Source organism: Eleutherodactylus coqui, chromosome 8 (genome assembly GCF_035609145.1).
Source record: "Eleutherodactylus coqui strain aEleCoq1 chromosome 8, aEleCoq1.hap1, whole genome shotgun sequence".
Classification (NCBI taxonomy): Eukaryota; Metazoa; Chordata; class Amphibia; order Anura; family Eleutherodactylidae; genus Eleutherodactylus; species Eleutherodactylus coqui.
The window spans coordinates 183,581,783-183,595,836 of record NC_089844.1 but is presented as its reverse complement, the minus strand read 5'-3'; the positions used below and the strand labels follow the sequence as shown (position 1 = coordinate 183,595,836).

The 14,054-nt window shown below is 46.0% G+C and overlaps 1 protein-coding gene across 1 annotated transcript in view; it reads left to right on the top strand.

Moving 5' to 3' along the window:
• TRPM2 (transient receptor potential cation channel subfamily M member 2) overlaps positions 1–14,054 on the top strand; it is a 164,445-nt gene that overhangs the window by 145,815 nt on the left and 4,576 nt on the right. Inside the window, exon 31 of the mRNA XM_066577079.1 lies at positions 11,562–11,663. Coding sequence (XP_066433176.1) covers positions 11,562–11,663 — 102 coding nt within the window. The remainder of the gene's footprint in view (positions 1–11,561; positions 11,664–14,054) is intronic.

Below are 14,054 nucleotides of genomic sequence, written 5' to 3'. Positions count from 1 at the left end.
GTTCAGGTGCAAGTTTCAATGCTTTATTCAATTGAGAATTGAAATGTATAAACATTGTTTACAAAAGTTATATGACTGAGCCTTGTGGGCCAAAGAAAAATTGCCCGTTCGGCGTGTTTACGTGAGGTTTCAGGAGGAGGAGCAGGAGGAGGAGGATGAATAGAATACACAGATTGATGAAGCTAAAAGGTCCCCGTTTTTGATGGTGATAGAGAACGATGCTTCTATCCGCGGGTGCAGCCTACTAATTGTTTAGGTATCGCTGCTGTCCGCTAGTGGAGAAGAAAAGTCTGGGGAAATCCAGGTTTTGTTCATCTTTATGAGTGTAAGCCTGTCGGCACTGTCGGTTGACAGGCGGGTACGCTTATCCGTGATGATTCCCCCAGCCGCACTAAACACCATCTCTAACAAGACGCTAGCCGCAGGACAAGCAAGCACCTCCAGGGCATACAGCGCGAGTTCAGGCCACGTGTCCAGCTTCAACACCCAGTAGTTGTAGGCGGCAGAGGCGTCACGGAGGACGGTCGTGCGATCGGCTACGTACTCCCTCACCATCCTTTTACAGTGCTCCCGCCGACTCAGCCTTGACTGGGGAGCGGTGACACAGTCTTGCTGGGGAGCCAGAAAGCTGTCAAAGGCCTTAGAGAGTGTTCCCCTGCCTGTGCTGTACATGCTGCCTGATCTCCGCGCCTCCCCTGCTACCTGGCCCTCGGAACTGCGCCTTCTGCCACTAGCGCTGTCGGATGGGAATTTTACCATCAGCTTGTCCGCCAGGGTCCTCTGGTATAGCATCACTCTCGAACCCCTTTCCTCTTCGGGTATGAGAGTGGAAAGGTTCTCCTTATACCGTGGGTCGAGCAGTGTGTACACCCAGTAATCCGTAGTGGCCAGAATGCGTGTAAGGCAAGGGTCATGAGAAAGGCATCCTAACATGAAGTCAGCCATGTGTGCCAGGGTACCTGTACGCAACACATGGCTGTCCTCACTAGGAAGATCACTTTCAGGATCCTCCTCCTCCTCAGGCCATACATGCTGAAAGGATGACAGGCAAGCAGCATGGGTACCCTCAGCAGTGGGCCAAGCTGTCTCTTCCCCCTCCTCCTCATGCTCCTCCACCTCCTCCTCCTCAACACGCTGAGATATAGACAGGAGGGTGCTCTGACTATCCAGCGACATACTGTCTTCCCACGCCTCCGTTTCCGAGCGCAAAGCGTCTGCCTTTATGCTTTGCAGGGAACTTATCAAGAGGCATAGCAGAGGAATGGTGACGCTAATGATTGCAGCATCGCCGCTCACCATCTGGGTAGACTCCTCAAAGTTTCCAAGGACCTGGCAGATGTCTGCCAACCAGGCCCACTCTTTTGTAAAGAATTGAGGAGGCTGACTCCCACTGCGCCGCCCATGTTGGAGTTGGTATTCTACTATAGCTCTACGCTGCTCATAGAGCCTGGCCAACATGTGGAGCGTAGAGTTCCACCGTGTGGGCACGTCGCACAGCAGTCGGTGCACTGGCAGATTAAACCGATGTTGCAGGGTGCGCAGGGTGGCAGCGTCCGTGTGGGACTTGCGGAAATGTGCGCAGAGTCAGCGCACCTTTCCGAGCAGGTCTGACAAGTGTGGGTAGCTTTTCAGAAAGCGCTGAACCACCAAATTAAAGACGTGGGCCAGGCATGGCACGTGCGTGAGGCTGCCGAGCTGCAGAGCCGCCACCAGGTTACGGCCGTTGTCACACACGACCATGCCCGGTTGGAGGCTCAGCGGCGCAAGCCAGCGGTCGGTCTGCTCTGTCAGACCCTGCAGCAGTTCGTGGGCCGTGTGCCTCTTCTCTCCTAAGCTGAGTAGTTTCAGCACGGCCTGCTGACGCTTGCCCACCGCTGTGCTGCCACGCCGCGCGACACCGACTGCTGGCGACGTGCTGCTGCTGACACATCTTGATTGCGAGACAGAGGTTGCGTAGGAGGAGGAGGAGGAGGGTGGTTTAGTGGAGGAAGCATACACTGCCGCAGATACCACCACCGAGCTGGGGCCCGCAATTCTGGGGGTGGGTAGGACGTGAGCGGTCCCAGGCTCTGACTCTGTCCCAGCCTCCACTAAATTCACCCAATGTGCCGTCAGGGAGATATAGTGGCCCTGCCCGCCTGTGCTTGTCCACGTGTCCGTTGTTAAGTGGACCTTGGCAGTAACCGCGTTGGTGAGGGCGCGTACAATGTTGCGGGAGACGTGGTCGTGCAGGGCTGGGACGGCACATCGGGAAAAGTAGTGGCGACTGGGAACCGAGTAGCGCGGGGCCGCCTCCGCCATCATGCTTTTGAAAGCCTCCGTTTCCACAAGCCTATACGGCAGCATCTTCAGGCTGATCAATTTGGCTATGTGCACGTTTAATGCTTGAGCGTGTGGGTGCGTGTCGGCGTACTTGCGCTTGCGCTCAAACACTTTCGCTAGCGACGGCTGGACGGTGCGCTGAGAGACATTGGTGGATGGGGCCGAGGACAGCGGAGGTGAGGGTGTGGGTGCAGGCCAGGAGATGGTAGTGCCTGTGTCCTGAGAGGGGGGTTGGATATCAGTGGCAGGTTGGGGCACAGGGGGAGAGGCAGTGGTGCAAACCGGAGGCGGTGAACGGCCTTCGTCCCACCTTGTGGGGTGCTTGGCCATCATATGTCTGCACATGCTGGTGGTGGTGAGGCTGGTGGTGGTGGCTCCCCGGCTGATCTTGGCGCGACAAAGGTTGCACACCACTGTTCGTCGGTCGTCTGCACTCTCAGTGAAAAACTGCCAGACCTTTGAGCACCTCGGCCTCTGCAGGGTGGCATGGCGCGAGGGGGCGCTTTGGGAAACAGTTGGTTGATTATTCGGTCTGGCCCTGCCTCTACCCCTGGCCACCGCATTGGCTCTTCCAACCTGCCCTGCTGCTGCACTTGTCTCCCCCTCTGAAGATCTGTCCTCAGTAGGCTTAGCAAACCAGGTGGGGTCAGTCACCTCATCGTCCTGCTGCTCTTCCTCCAAATCCTCAGTGCGCTCCTCCCTCGGACTTACTCCAATTACTACTACCTGAGTGATAGACAACTGTGTCTCATCGTCATCGTCCTCCTCACCCGCTGAAAGCTCTTGAGACAGTTGCCGGAAGTCCCCAGCCTCATCCCCCGGACCCCGGGAACTTTCCAAAGGTTGGGCATCGGTCACGACAAACTCCTCCGGTGGGAGAGGAACCATTGCTGCCCATTCTGGGCAGGGGCCCGGGAACAGTTCCTGGGAGTCTGCCTGCTCCTCAGAATGTGTCATTGTAATGGAGTGATGAGGCTGGGAGGAAGGAGGAGCAGCAGCCAGAGGATTCAGAGCTGCAGCAGTAGACGGTGCAGAACTCTGGGTGGTCGATAGATTGCTGGATGCACTTTCTGCCATCCACGACAGGACCTACTCACGCTGCTCATTTTCTAATAAAGGTCTACCGCGTGGACCCATTAATTGTGAGATGAATGTGGGGATGCCAGAAACGTACCTTTCTCCTAATCCCGCAGCAGTCGGCTGCGATACACCTGGATCAGGAGCTCGGCCTGTGCCCATACCCTGACTTGGGCCTCCGCGTCCTCGCCCGCGTCCACGTCCTCTAGGCCTACCCCTACCCCTCAGCATGCTGTATTACCAGTAGTGCAGAAACAGAACGCTGTAATTAAATGTGCCGCTTATTGGCCTGTGGTTGGAGGCTGACTTCGCTTACGGAACGCACAGCAGAGCCAGGAAAGAATTTTGCGCAAGCCCGCTGTAACACTTAGCTGGCTGCGTATTAATTAGGACTACTACCCCCAGCAGAGACGCAGTACAGTCAGGACGGTCACAGGCAGCCCAAATATATTTTTTTAGCCCAAATTTTTTTGGAAAAGCCCACTGCCTATATAGACAGTATATGTCTTTCACGTTTTTCACTGTCCCTGCCTCAGCACTACTGGCCCTATACTATGTACAATTACTGCAGTGCAGACTGTTTCCCTCTGGACAGGATGACAGCAATGATGTAACGGGCAACGCAGAGCCAGGAAAGAATTTTGCGCAAGCCTGCTGTAACACTTAGCTGGCTGCGTATTAATTAGGACTACTACCCGCAGCAGAGACGCAGTGCAGTCAGGACGGTCACAGGCAACCCAAATAGATTTTTTTGTCCCAAATTTTTTTGGAAAAGCCCACTGCCTATATAGACAGTATATGTCTTTCACGTTTTTCACTGTCCCTGCCTCAGCCCTACTGGCCCTATACTATGTAAAATTACTGCAGACTGAGGACGCAATGCTCTGCACGGCAGATATACAAAAAAAAAAATGTGCAACACTGCAAAAAGCAGCCTCAACAGTACTGCACACGGTCAGATGTGGCCCTAAGAAGGACCTTGGGGTTCTTGAAGCCTAAAATCACTCCTAACACTCTCCCTATAGCAGCTCCAGCATCAGCAGCACTTTCCCTGAGCTATGTCAGAATGCTTCTGTGGCGAGCCGCGGGAGGGGCCGATTTATATACTCGGGTGACACCTGATCTCGCCAGCCACTCACTGCAGGGGGGTGGTATAGGGCTTGAACGTCGCAGGGGGAAGTTGTAATGCCTTCCCTGTCTTTCTATTGGCCAGAAAAGCGCGCTGACGTCTCAGAGATGAAAGTGAAAGTAACTCGAACATCGCGTGGTGCTCGTCTCGAGTAACGAGCATCTCGAACACGCTAATACTCGAACGAGTGTCAAGCTCGGACGAGTACGTTCGCTCATCTCTAATCTATACCTCTTTTCTGTGCTCTTTAAATATTTTTTTCGAGGGAACTACCAGGTTTATCATGGAGGAGGAAGCAAGGTACGTGTGTAAGATTTCTGAGGTGAAGGACTGCCAGCAAGTTGGCCCCAATGTCACCCCTGACCTTGCCTGGTTTCAGCTTGTGCGGAGTCAGCCACATGTCAACCTTGACCTGCGGAGCCATCAGCAGCTCCTCAGTGGTGTGGTCGCACTCACCTAGACAGATGAGTTTTAACACAGCATGACACTTTTTCCCATGTTTAGCAATGGCTGTTTTTTTTGGCTTTTTTTAACAATATCATTTATTAATTTTCAAGTTTAAACTGACAACATTACATCTTATTGTAATCATGAAAATAAGGTAAACAAGTCATGCAGGACTCTATTCTTTCTGGTCCCTGACTCCAAAGCTACCAACTCCTTGAACCAAAATATTTGTGAAACTATCTCTCCATTGGTCTAGTGAGAGTGTCGAAATGATAATTAGTTTAGCAGTTGTCAACAATATTGTTGGAAGGTGCTTTTTAGATGGGGAGAGGATCTCCACAATAGTACCTTAGCTGGGGAGTAGGTATATGTAGTTTTACATATTTTGTTTATATGCATGGTGATTTGTTGCCAGAAGAGTTTTATAGCGAGGCAATGCCACCAAATGTGCAGTAGAGAACATTTAGAGTCACATCTCTAAAAGTTGTTCGTCTTAGAAATGTTGGATTCGAATAGAGACTCCTACCATCTGGTGAGGATTTTAAGATTTCTCCTGGATCCGGACACATTTGGAGAAGCAATGTGAGTTATTAAGGACCTTGTAAACATCATTCTTGCTTAAGCTAATTTTTAGCTTCCTTTCCCATTCTCTAAGGTACCAAGGTTTCTCTGAAGCCTGATTGAGTAGTAGCCATTTATATAGTTGAGTCAAGGGCAGGAAGAGATAAAGAGATCTCAAACCAGAGGGGATTTCTTAATCTGGTGTGAAATAATGTTTGGAATCTCTTACTTGAGTTAAAAATGTCCAAAATCTCGAGAAAATTAGATGAAGTATCTGGCAATAGAGATTTAATTTGAGATGAGTTGAAAAACTAGCTACCTTTTAAAATATTGGGGATATTCATGGTGCTCAGATGTGTCCATGACCCCGATATCTCCAGGGGTCTGTCAGCTAGTGAAGGGGATTAGTGGGATTAGTGAAGCTGGGATCATTGGAGCAAGTTTAGCATGTACAGATGTGACAGAACACAAGAAGCAAACTACGCAGATCGTACCCTTTGTTGTTGGGCTAAGCACTGGAAGTGTGTTTGTGAGGGGGCTATCAGACCAGAGGAGATATTGACCTATTGTTTGTAGGATAGATTTTTCGAGACCAGTGTCGGGTGGGTTTTTGACTGAATTAGACAGTAATAACCATCTAGCTAAGTGTTTAGCTTTGTAGTAGAGTGAGATATTCAGGAGATTGAAGCTCCCCTGTGCCGTTTTCTAAATAAGATATAAGAAGGCCAAGCGAGCTCTGCATTTATTCCAAATAAAGTTATGGAAGGCTTGGTGGAGTTTGGCGAAAAAGTGGGAAGGAACTTCAATTGGGAAGGTTTGTAGGGTGTATAGAATGTAAGGATATAGGCAGAATTTTTTTTTCCTGCCCAGCACGAAAGTCACAGGACATTAATTTGTAGTAGAGAAGATTTAGTGGTTCATGTGGTACCTAGGTACTTTATATTTGAGATGGCCCATGTAAAGGGATGTTTTTGTTTAAGTATAGATACTATGTTGGTTGAGGCTGAGATATTTAGGGATTCAGATTTGTTATAATTCATCTTGAAATTTGAGAGGGGGTTTGAGTAATGCTTCCTTAGGGTTTGATATTAGAATGAGAAGATCGTCTGGGAAAGCAGTCATAGTATGGGTGCAGTTACCCACTTTTAGACCTGTAATGTCCAAGGTTTGCCTAATCTTCTGCAATAGAGTTTATATTACAAAAATGAAGAGAGTTGGTGACAGTGGGCAACCCTGTCTGGTTTCATTGTTAATGGGGAAGGGGTTCGAGAGTGAGCCATTGACTGGGATTCTAGCCGAAGGTTTAGACTATAAAGATAGAATCGCTGTTATGAACTTGGGCATAAAACCAAATTTGGACAATGTGTGTGTCATATATGTCCAGTTCACTCGGTCAAAGGCCTTTTCGGCACCTGTGCCAAGGAGGGTGAGTGATATTTTGTTGCTTTTAGCAAAGTGAATGGTGTTGATAATACGGGTCATATTGAATTTGCCTTATCTACCTGAAACAAATCCTGTTTGGTCAGGGTGTAGAACTTTGGATATTATTGACAAAATGCATTGTGCTAAAGACTTTGCCCACCATTTTAGGACTGTGTTTAAAACTGAGATAGGGCAATAGTTACCACAAGCTTCTGCATCTTTGCCCTCTTTTGGAATTAGTGTGATGAAGGCCTCTAAAGATTGTTTAGGGAGCTCTGGACCAGGGCTTTTCCCTTTGGGGATAGAGGATAAGGTATCTGACACCTCCGAGGACGTGAAATGGCGTAGTAAGTGAGATCTGTTAAAGGGGTTGTCTCGCGGCAAACATCAAAATTTTACATTAGCCCATTCCCTCTGTCACCCCCCCTGGCATAAAATAGCATTTTAAAGCGGTTTTTAAACCGCTTGCTACTCACCGATGTGATGAAAGATGAACTTATAAAATTCTTCTCCCAAGATGGCCGCGGGTCCTTTCCCAGGGATGCACTGCGGTTTTCTCCCATGGTGCACCGCGGGTCTTCTCCCATGGTGCACCATGGGCTCTGTGCGTTCCATTGCCGATTCCAGCCTCCTGATTGGCTGGAATCGGCACACGTGATGGGGCGGAGCTACGCGATGACACGTAGGAGGGGCGGAGCCAGAACGCCGCTCGTGCCCGGACCGACCAGAAGCAGAAGACCGCACAGCGCAAGCGCGTCTAAAAACGCCAGAAGACATCAGAATTAAACGGAGCCATGGAGACGGGGACGCCAGCAACGGAGCAGGTAAGTGAATAACTTCTGTATGGCTCATAATTAATGCACGATGTACATTACAAAGTGCATTAATATGGCCATACAGAAGTGCATAACCCCACTTGCTTTCGTGAGACAACCCCTTTAATGTGGGAAGATTAAGAGAGTCTTAGAAGGACGTCCCATTAGTTGGGTCTGAATTCTGTTTATTGGAGGTTATAAGGTTATCTAAGTAGTATACGGATATATAGTATTTCTCGAATTCTAATGCTGCATCTGCTGTGGAAGTAATTAAATTACCTGCAGGAGATTTTATTTTGTAGATGAAAGTTTTTTTTCTCCTTGTTTTTTAATTAAATGTGACATAAGTTTAGAGCCTTTGTACCCATGACACAATATTTTGTACTTACAAGCAAATAGGGACTTCACTGCTTCTATATTCAGTACATTTCATTTGTCCCTAGTATTTCTCAGATCATTAAGATCTTTTGGGTTTTGTGAGTTGTTTGTATGTCGACTCCAGGCAAGATATTTGGGCCAATAGGGGATTCATTTATTTCTCTTTGCTTTTTAACTCTTGTGCCCAAGGCTATTAATTCGCCTCTAATGACTGCCTTGTGTGATTCCCACAGTAGGAGGTTGGGTTTTGTGAGATACCAATATCCCTGTCAATGTAGAAGATGTTGAAAAGAGGTGGAGGAGGAGGGTTTTTAGTTTTGTTTTTTTGTTAGTTTTTAGTTTACAGAAAACCACAGGTAGACTAAACTGAGCAGCTGCAGTGCACTAAATATTGGGCAGAGTATATTCCACACACTATGGAGCCATTTTTCGGTTGGGATATAGACTTTCAGCAGCTGCAGTATCCCCCACAGTGTAGAACAAATGCTTTCTGCTGTGCTGAGCTGTAAAATAATACTGATTACACAGTTCCTATGCTGGGTCATGTGATGCAAGCATCCAATGAAAGTGCTGCCCATATGTAACATGGAAGACACATCTGGTGATATCATCAAGACTTCATGCCTGCTGATTGGCTGCATGCATTATGAGAAAGTCAATTTTCCCACGATTTTTGACAAGTTTGATTGGTTTTGACCTGATTGGATATGACCTGATCCAATTTTGCGATAATAGGTCCAGTTTATCACCCTGCAGATAACGAGATCAGCACTATAAACTACCACTCATTGTACCTCATATTTGGAGACAGGTTTACTTTATCATCCAGAAGAAATATGAGGGGTTTAACACAGTCATTCACTACATTTAATAATACATGGATGTTTGCGTTTCATTAATGTAATGATGTGTGGATGCATGGCCGAACCATCTACATGCGACCAGGGCTGTCGCATATGGCGCTGGCTACCAACTTGCAGATGGATGAAGCTGAGGGCAGTGGCATAACTAAGGACTCAGGGACCCGGGTGCAAGAATTCAGCGATGCCCCCCTCCACCCAACCTGTACCACTACCCATACAGCTTTAAAACAAAATTACATACATGATCTAGCCCCTTGGGTTACGTGAATTTTTGTTTGTAGCGTGCGCTGTAAATGCATGTGATATGCATTGCCATACATAGTTCCGTTGAAACATTTGCGAGCAGGAATTGCATTGTACGCAAGCGCAAAAAAGAAAGCAGCATGTTGTATGTTGTAGTGTACTATACGCAAGAGAGACCATTGTTCTATGATCAAGTATTTTACGCTTAGGGCCGTAAGACCCCGGTAGTAGGAGGTGTTTGTGTTTTTTGTGCATTTTTGTCCCACAATTTAAAAAAAAAAAAAACACATTAAAAAACTGCATGCGGTATTCAAAAACCACATATGTTTTAAGAAACTGCATACACTATAAAAAAAACGCATGTGGATTGAAACAATACATTCCTTTTTTTTTTTTTAGACCGCATTCGGGTTTTGGATGCATTTTTTTGTGTTCAATTGTATACAGGAGATACTGAAGTTACACCAGCACAGTCCATATCACTATATATATGGTTGATATCACTATATATAGTGATATGGACCATACTGGTATAACCTGGGTGTCTCCTGTATATAATTATGTGTACAGCTGGTATAAGGTCTACCAGCTATACATACAAGTTTACATGTGGTACACACCTTGCTGTACCGCATCGTCCGAAGACTCCACTTTCCTTTTCACCATCAGTCACCGCCGGACGGACCTATCACACGGCTCCAATGCAGTGACAGACTGCAGTTGTGACCAATCACAACTGTAGTCTCTCCATGGAAGGGAGGGCACTGCAGCCGGGGAGTCTGCAACTTGTAATTGGCTACTGGCTCCCCAGGTAACAGTCCCTCCCCTCCCTGAGTGCCACCCACAGCCGGCCCATAGCAGCGAAACGACATATGGTGGGGGCCCTTAGGCCCCCATTTGCTAAGGGGCCGGGTGCCTAGTGGTACGTCAATGGCTGAAGGTGATTGCCCTGCTTGTGTCTGCCTGGCTAGATGACAAGCTTCCTCTGTGCTTATAGGGCTACATGAATTATTTTGTTTCTGACTCTGTTTTTTCCCTCCAATTTTACATGGTGCTGCTGTCAGCGCCCCTGCAACACAATTGCTTAGTTCTGCTATTGTGTCTGTATGCTGAGCTTGATTCTGGGTATTTATATATGTACTGCAGTTGGTTCTGCTGCCATATTTATGTACTGAACTTGGTTTTGGTGCTGTATTTGTGTACTGGGGTTGATTCTGGTGCTGTATTTGTTATGAGTTTGGTTCTGGTGTTGTATTTATGTTGTGAGCTTCATTCTGGTGATAGATTTATATACTGATCTTTGGAGTCTGTATGTATGTTCTGAGGTTGATTCTACTGTTATATTTATGTATTAAGGTTGGCTACAGTGCTGCATTTGTCATTAGCTTGGTTCTGGTGCTGTATGTATATTATGAGCTTGCTTCTTGGACTGTATTTGTTTAAATCTTAAATCTGGGTCTGTATTTGTTCAGAGTTTCGTTCTAGTGCTGCATTTAGTGAGATTGGTTCTAGTGTTGTTTTATATCATGAGCTTGGTTCTGGGGTTGTAGTTATGTTATGAGCTTCATTCTGTAGCTGTATTTATGTACTGTGCTTGATTTTGGGTCTAAATGTGTATACTGAGGTTTGTTCTGGTGCTGTATTTGTTTAGAACTTCGTTCTATTGCTATATTTATATTATGAGCTTGGCCCTGGTGCCATATTTATTCACTGAGCTTTTCTGTGTGGATATGCTGTTATCTTTTTGCTTTGTGCAGAAGTAGGCGGACTGTCTATCTATAATATGTATATATTCTATATTATCACTATTTTCATAAGACAAGGAGGAGCCACAATAAATTCTGCACAGGGTGCCAAGAGAGCAAACCTGTGCCAGAAACACGTCAGTAAAAGCTGCCATGTTGTGATTGCGAATGGATATTTTTAATGTATTTTAATAAAGTTTAGGATTCTAACTTTCCAAACTTGGAGCGAGCTGGCCTCCCCTATAGCACATCTACTTCTACGTCTTGTCAAGCGAGCGTGTGCCCTCTCCCTCCCACGCCTGCATTGGGTTGGTGAACTGCATCTATTCTGCATTTACAGGGTGCCATCTAACCTAAGGCCGGCACTGTGAGGATGGGCATTGGATGTGTGGAAATCATTGTAAAGTGAACAATCACATACACTGAATAGAACACTACATGCTACATTGTTCCCGCAGCGACCTATGGGGCCATTAAATATTCCCAGCTATTAAGATTAGATAAAAGAGTGTTTGTAAAAGACCTAATTACCACCCGTTTCTTTCCATTTCCCCCACAGGGTTGCCTTGAACCAGGGGAAACCCTTCCACGGAAGCTGAAGAGGGTCGTGAAGTACAAATACCTGGAGAAATTCCAGCAGCTGTTAAATGAAAGCCCTGAAGTAAGATGGCACCATTATTTATTTGTTACTCCATATTCACCACATCCCAGTCTAATGTAAACAGTTATCCAACATCAGAAGCCTCGTGGATGACAACTAGTGGCGTCTAGAACCGGAGGTTCCGCTCAGGGCAGCCAATCACATTGCTGGGTGCTTTGCGGATCAACTTTTCAGTAGTACGAGCCAAATTCTGACAGGTTGCTCTGGCTGACAGACCGTGCAGCATGCGTGTCTATTGTACTGGCTTTTTTGTGGTTTGTTCATTTATTTAATCCCCCCCTGCATTCTACATGTACATGTATGATCGTTACATGAAATAATGCACAAGCCAATTTTTAGATTATGATCAGTCCTCGCTGATAACCAGCTTTACATTTTTTCATGAACCCCGACTGATCAGCTGAGCGGACGCATGCTGTCTGTGCCGCAAATACACGCCGACCTCCGTGTAGTGGCAGGCGCTTGTAACTGCAGTCACAGCTCTTATTGAAATTAAGAAGGGGGGTGCCTGTAGTTACAAGGGCCTGCCACTATACTGAGGTTAGTGCTGAGACTTCCACTTCTTCTGCTCTGACCTCAGTGTATTTGCAGTGCTGACAGCATGCGCCTGCTCAGCTGATCGGTCAGTGTCCCAAGCGGTAGACCCCAGCCAATCAACTGTTGATGACATATCCTGATGACGGGTCATCAATAGTATTTCCCTGGAAAACCCCTTTCATAATAAATAGTCTGACACTTCCTGTTCTCTAGAGAAAGATTCTCAGCCTTCATTTCACTGACATTACAGACAGGACTACACTGAGAGGTGACACCTACATGCATAGTAGGGGATGTCGCATCTCACCTCCTCTCCCTCCCTGCCTAATGACATGCCCAGACACTCTCATATAGAAATCCTTGTGTCCCCTTCTGTCTATTGTGCCTATGGTCTTTGAAGTCTCCGCCTATTATTAGTTTTACTGGCCAGACTAAAAACTGCAACATGTTAGGACTTATGTTGTGTATGCAGACGTGGTAAAAAAAAATCAGCAAAAAGTTTTCCAAAAATATGTTTAAAATCAAAACTTGATGTAAGCAGGAGGCCGTCTCCTAATGACACCTTCTCTTTGAGATCTAACTCCCCTCAAAACCTAAAAGCCTGACTAATCCTGATCCTATAATCCAGTGACTCTCCAGGGTGGGATTAGAAAGATATAAAAATCACAGTTTTCGATTCATTAACTCTTCAGAGTCCCTTTTATTCAATCTTAGTATGACACCTAGGGAGAGCTACCAACTAAAATCTAAGACTGTTTAATGTGGGTAATCCTTCTGTTTGGTTTTTAATTAATAATTAAAAAAATATAGACAATCTGGTGAAAAAAGACTGATCGGCCATGTTAGATTTTTTTCTTTAACTCTTTCCCAACATACATGATACATGTACGCCGCATGTTGGGTGTCATAGTAAGGAGCGGACACGGCTGCTGAGCCTGCTCTATACTCAGCGGGTGTCGGCCATCTTTGACAGCTGAGACCTGCCCACAACAGCCTTGATCATGGATAACTCTGATTACAACTGTTAACCCTTTACATACTGCTGGATTAAATGATTGACGGTCAGGATACAGTGTAATGCAAAACGGTATAAGTGAACCAATGATCACAGTTCAACAACTATATGGCACTTTCACACAAGCCATATATTTCTGCATTCCACAGCTGAAAACGCAGCTATATCTGCTGTTGTGGATTTCCGCTCTCATAACCTGCAGGTTGATTTTGGTGCAGAAATTTCTGCATTTTTAGCTGTGAAATGTGCAAATAAGAGGTAAATACATGTAAAAAGATTTTTCAATTATAAAAAAATGAAAATAAATAATTGGTACTGCAGCATTCATAAAAGTCTGAAATGAGCTCTTTTGGCGACACCAACTCCAATTAAAAAAAAAATGAATATAAAGCAATCAAAAAGGTGTATGTACCTCCAAATGGTATCAATACAAACTACTGGTCACCTCATAAAAGCCATGCCCTGCACAGCGCCAACGGCTGAAAAATAAAAAAGAGTTATGGGAGTCAAAGTACGGTGACAGAGCAAGCAATTAAAAAAAAGTCATTTAATGTTTTTAAGTAGCAACATGCAAAAAAATGCTATAAATTTGGTATCACTTTAAATCATACCGAACCTCTGAACAGATATAACATGTCATTTATACTGTGTTGTGAATACTGTATAAACACCCCTCCCCCCAAGAAATGACATAATTGTATTTTTAGCCATATTGCTACACTTAGAAATTGTTTTCCGTTTTCCAATACATTATATGATGTGTATGTTAGGACGCATTCAGACGACCGTATATCAGCTCGGTTTTCACGCCAAGCCGATATACAGTGTCCTCATCTGCA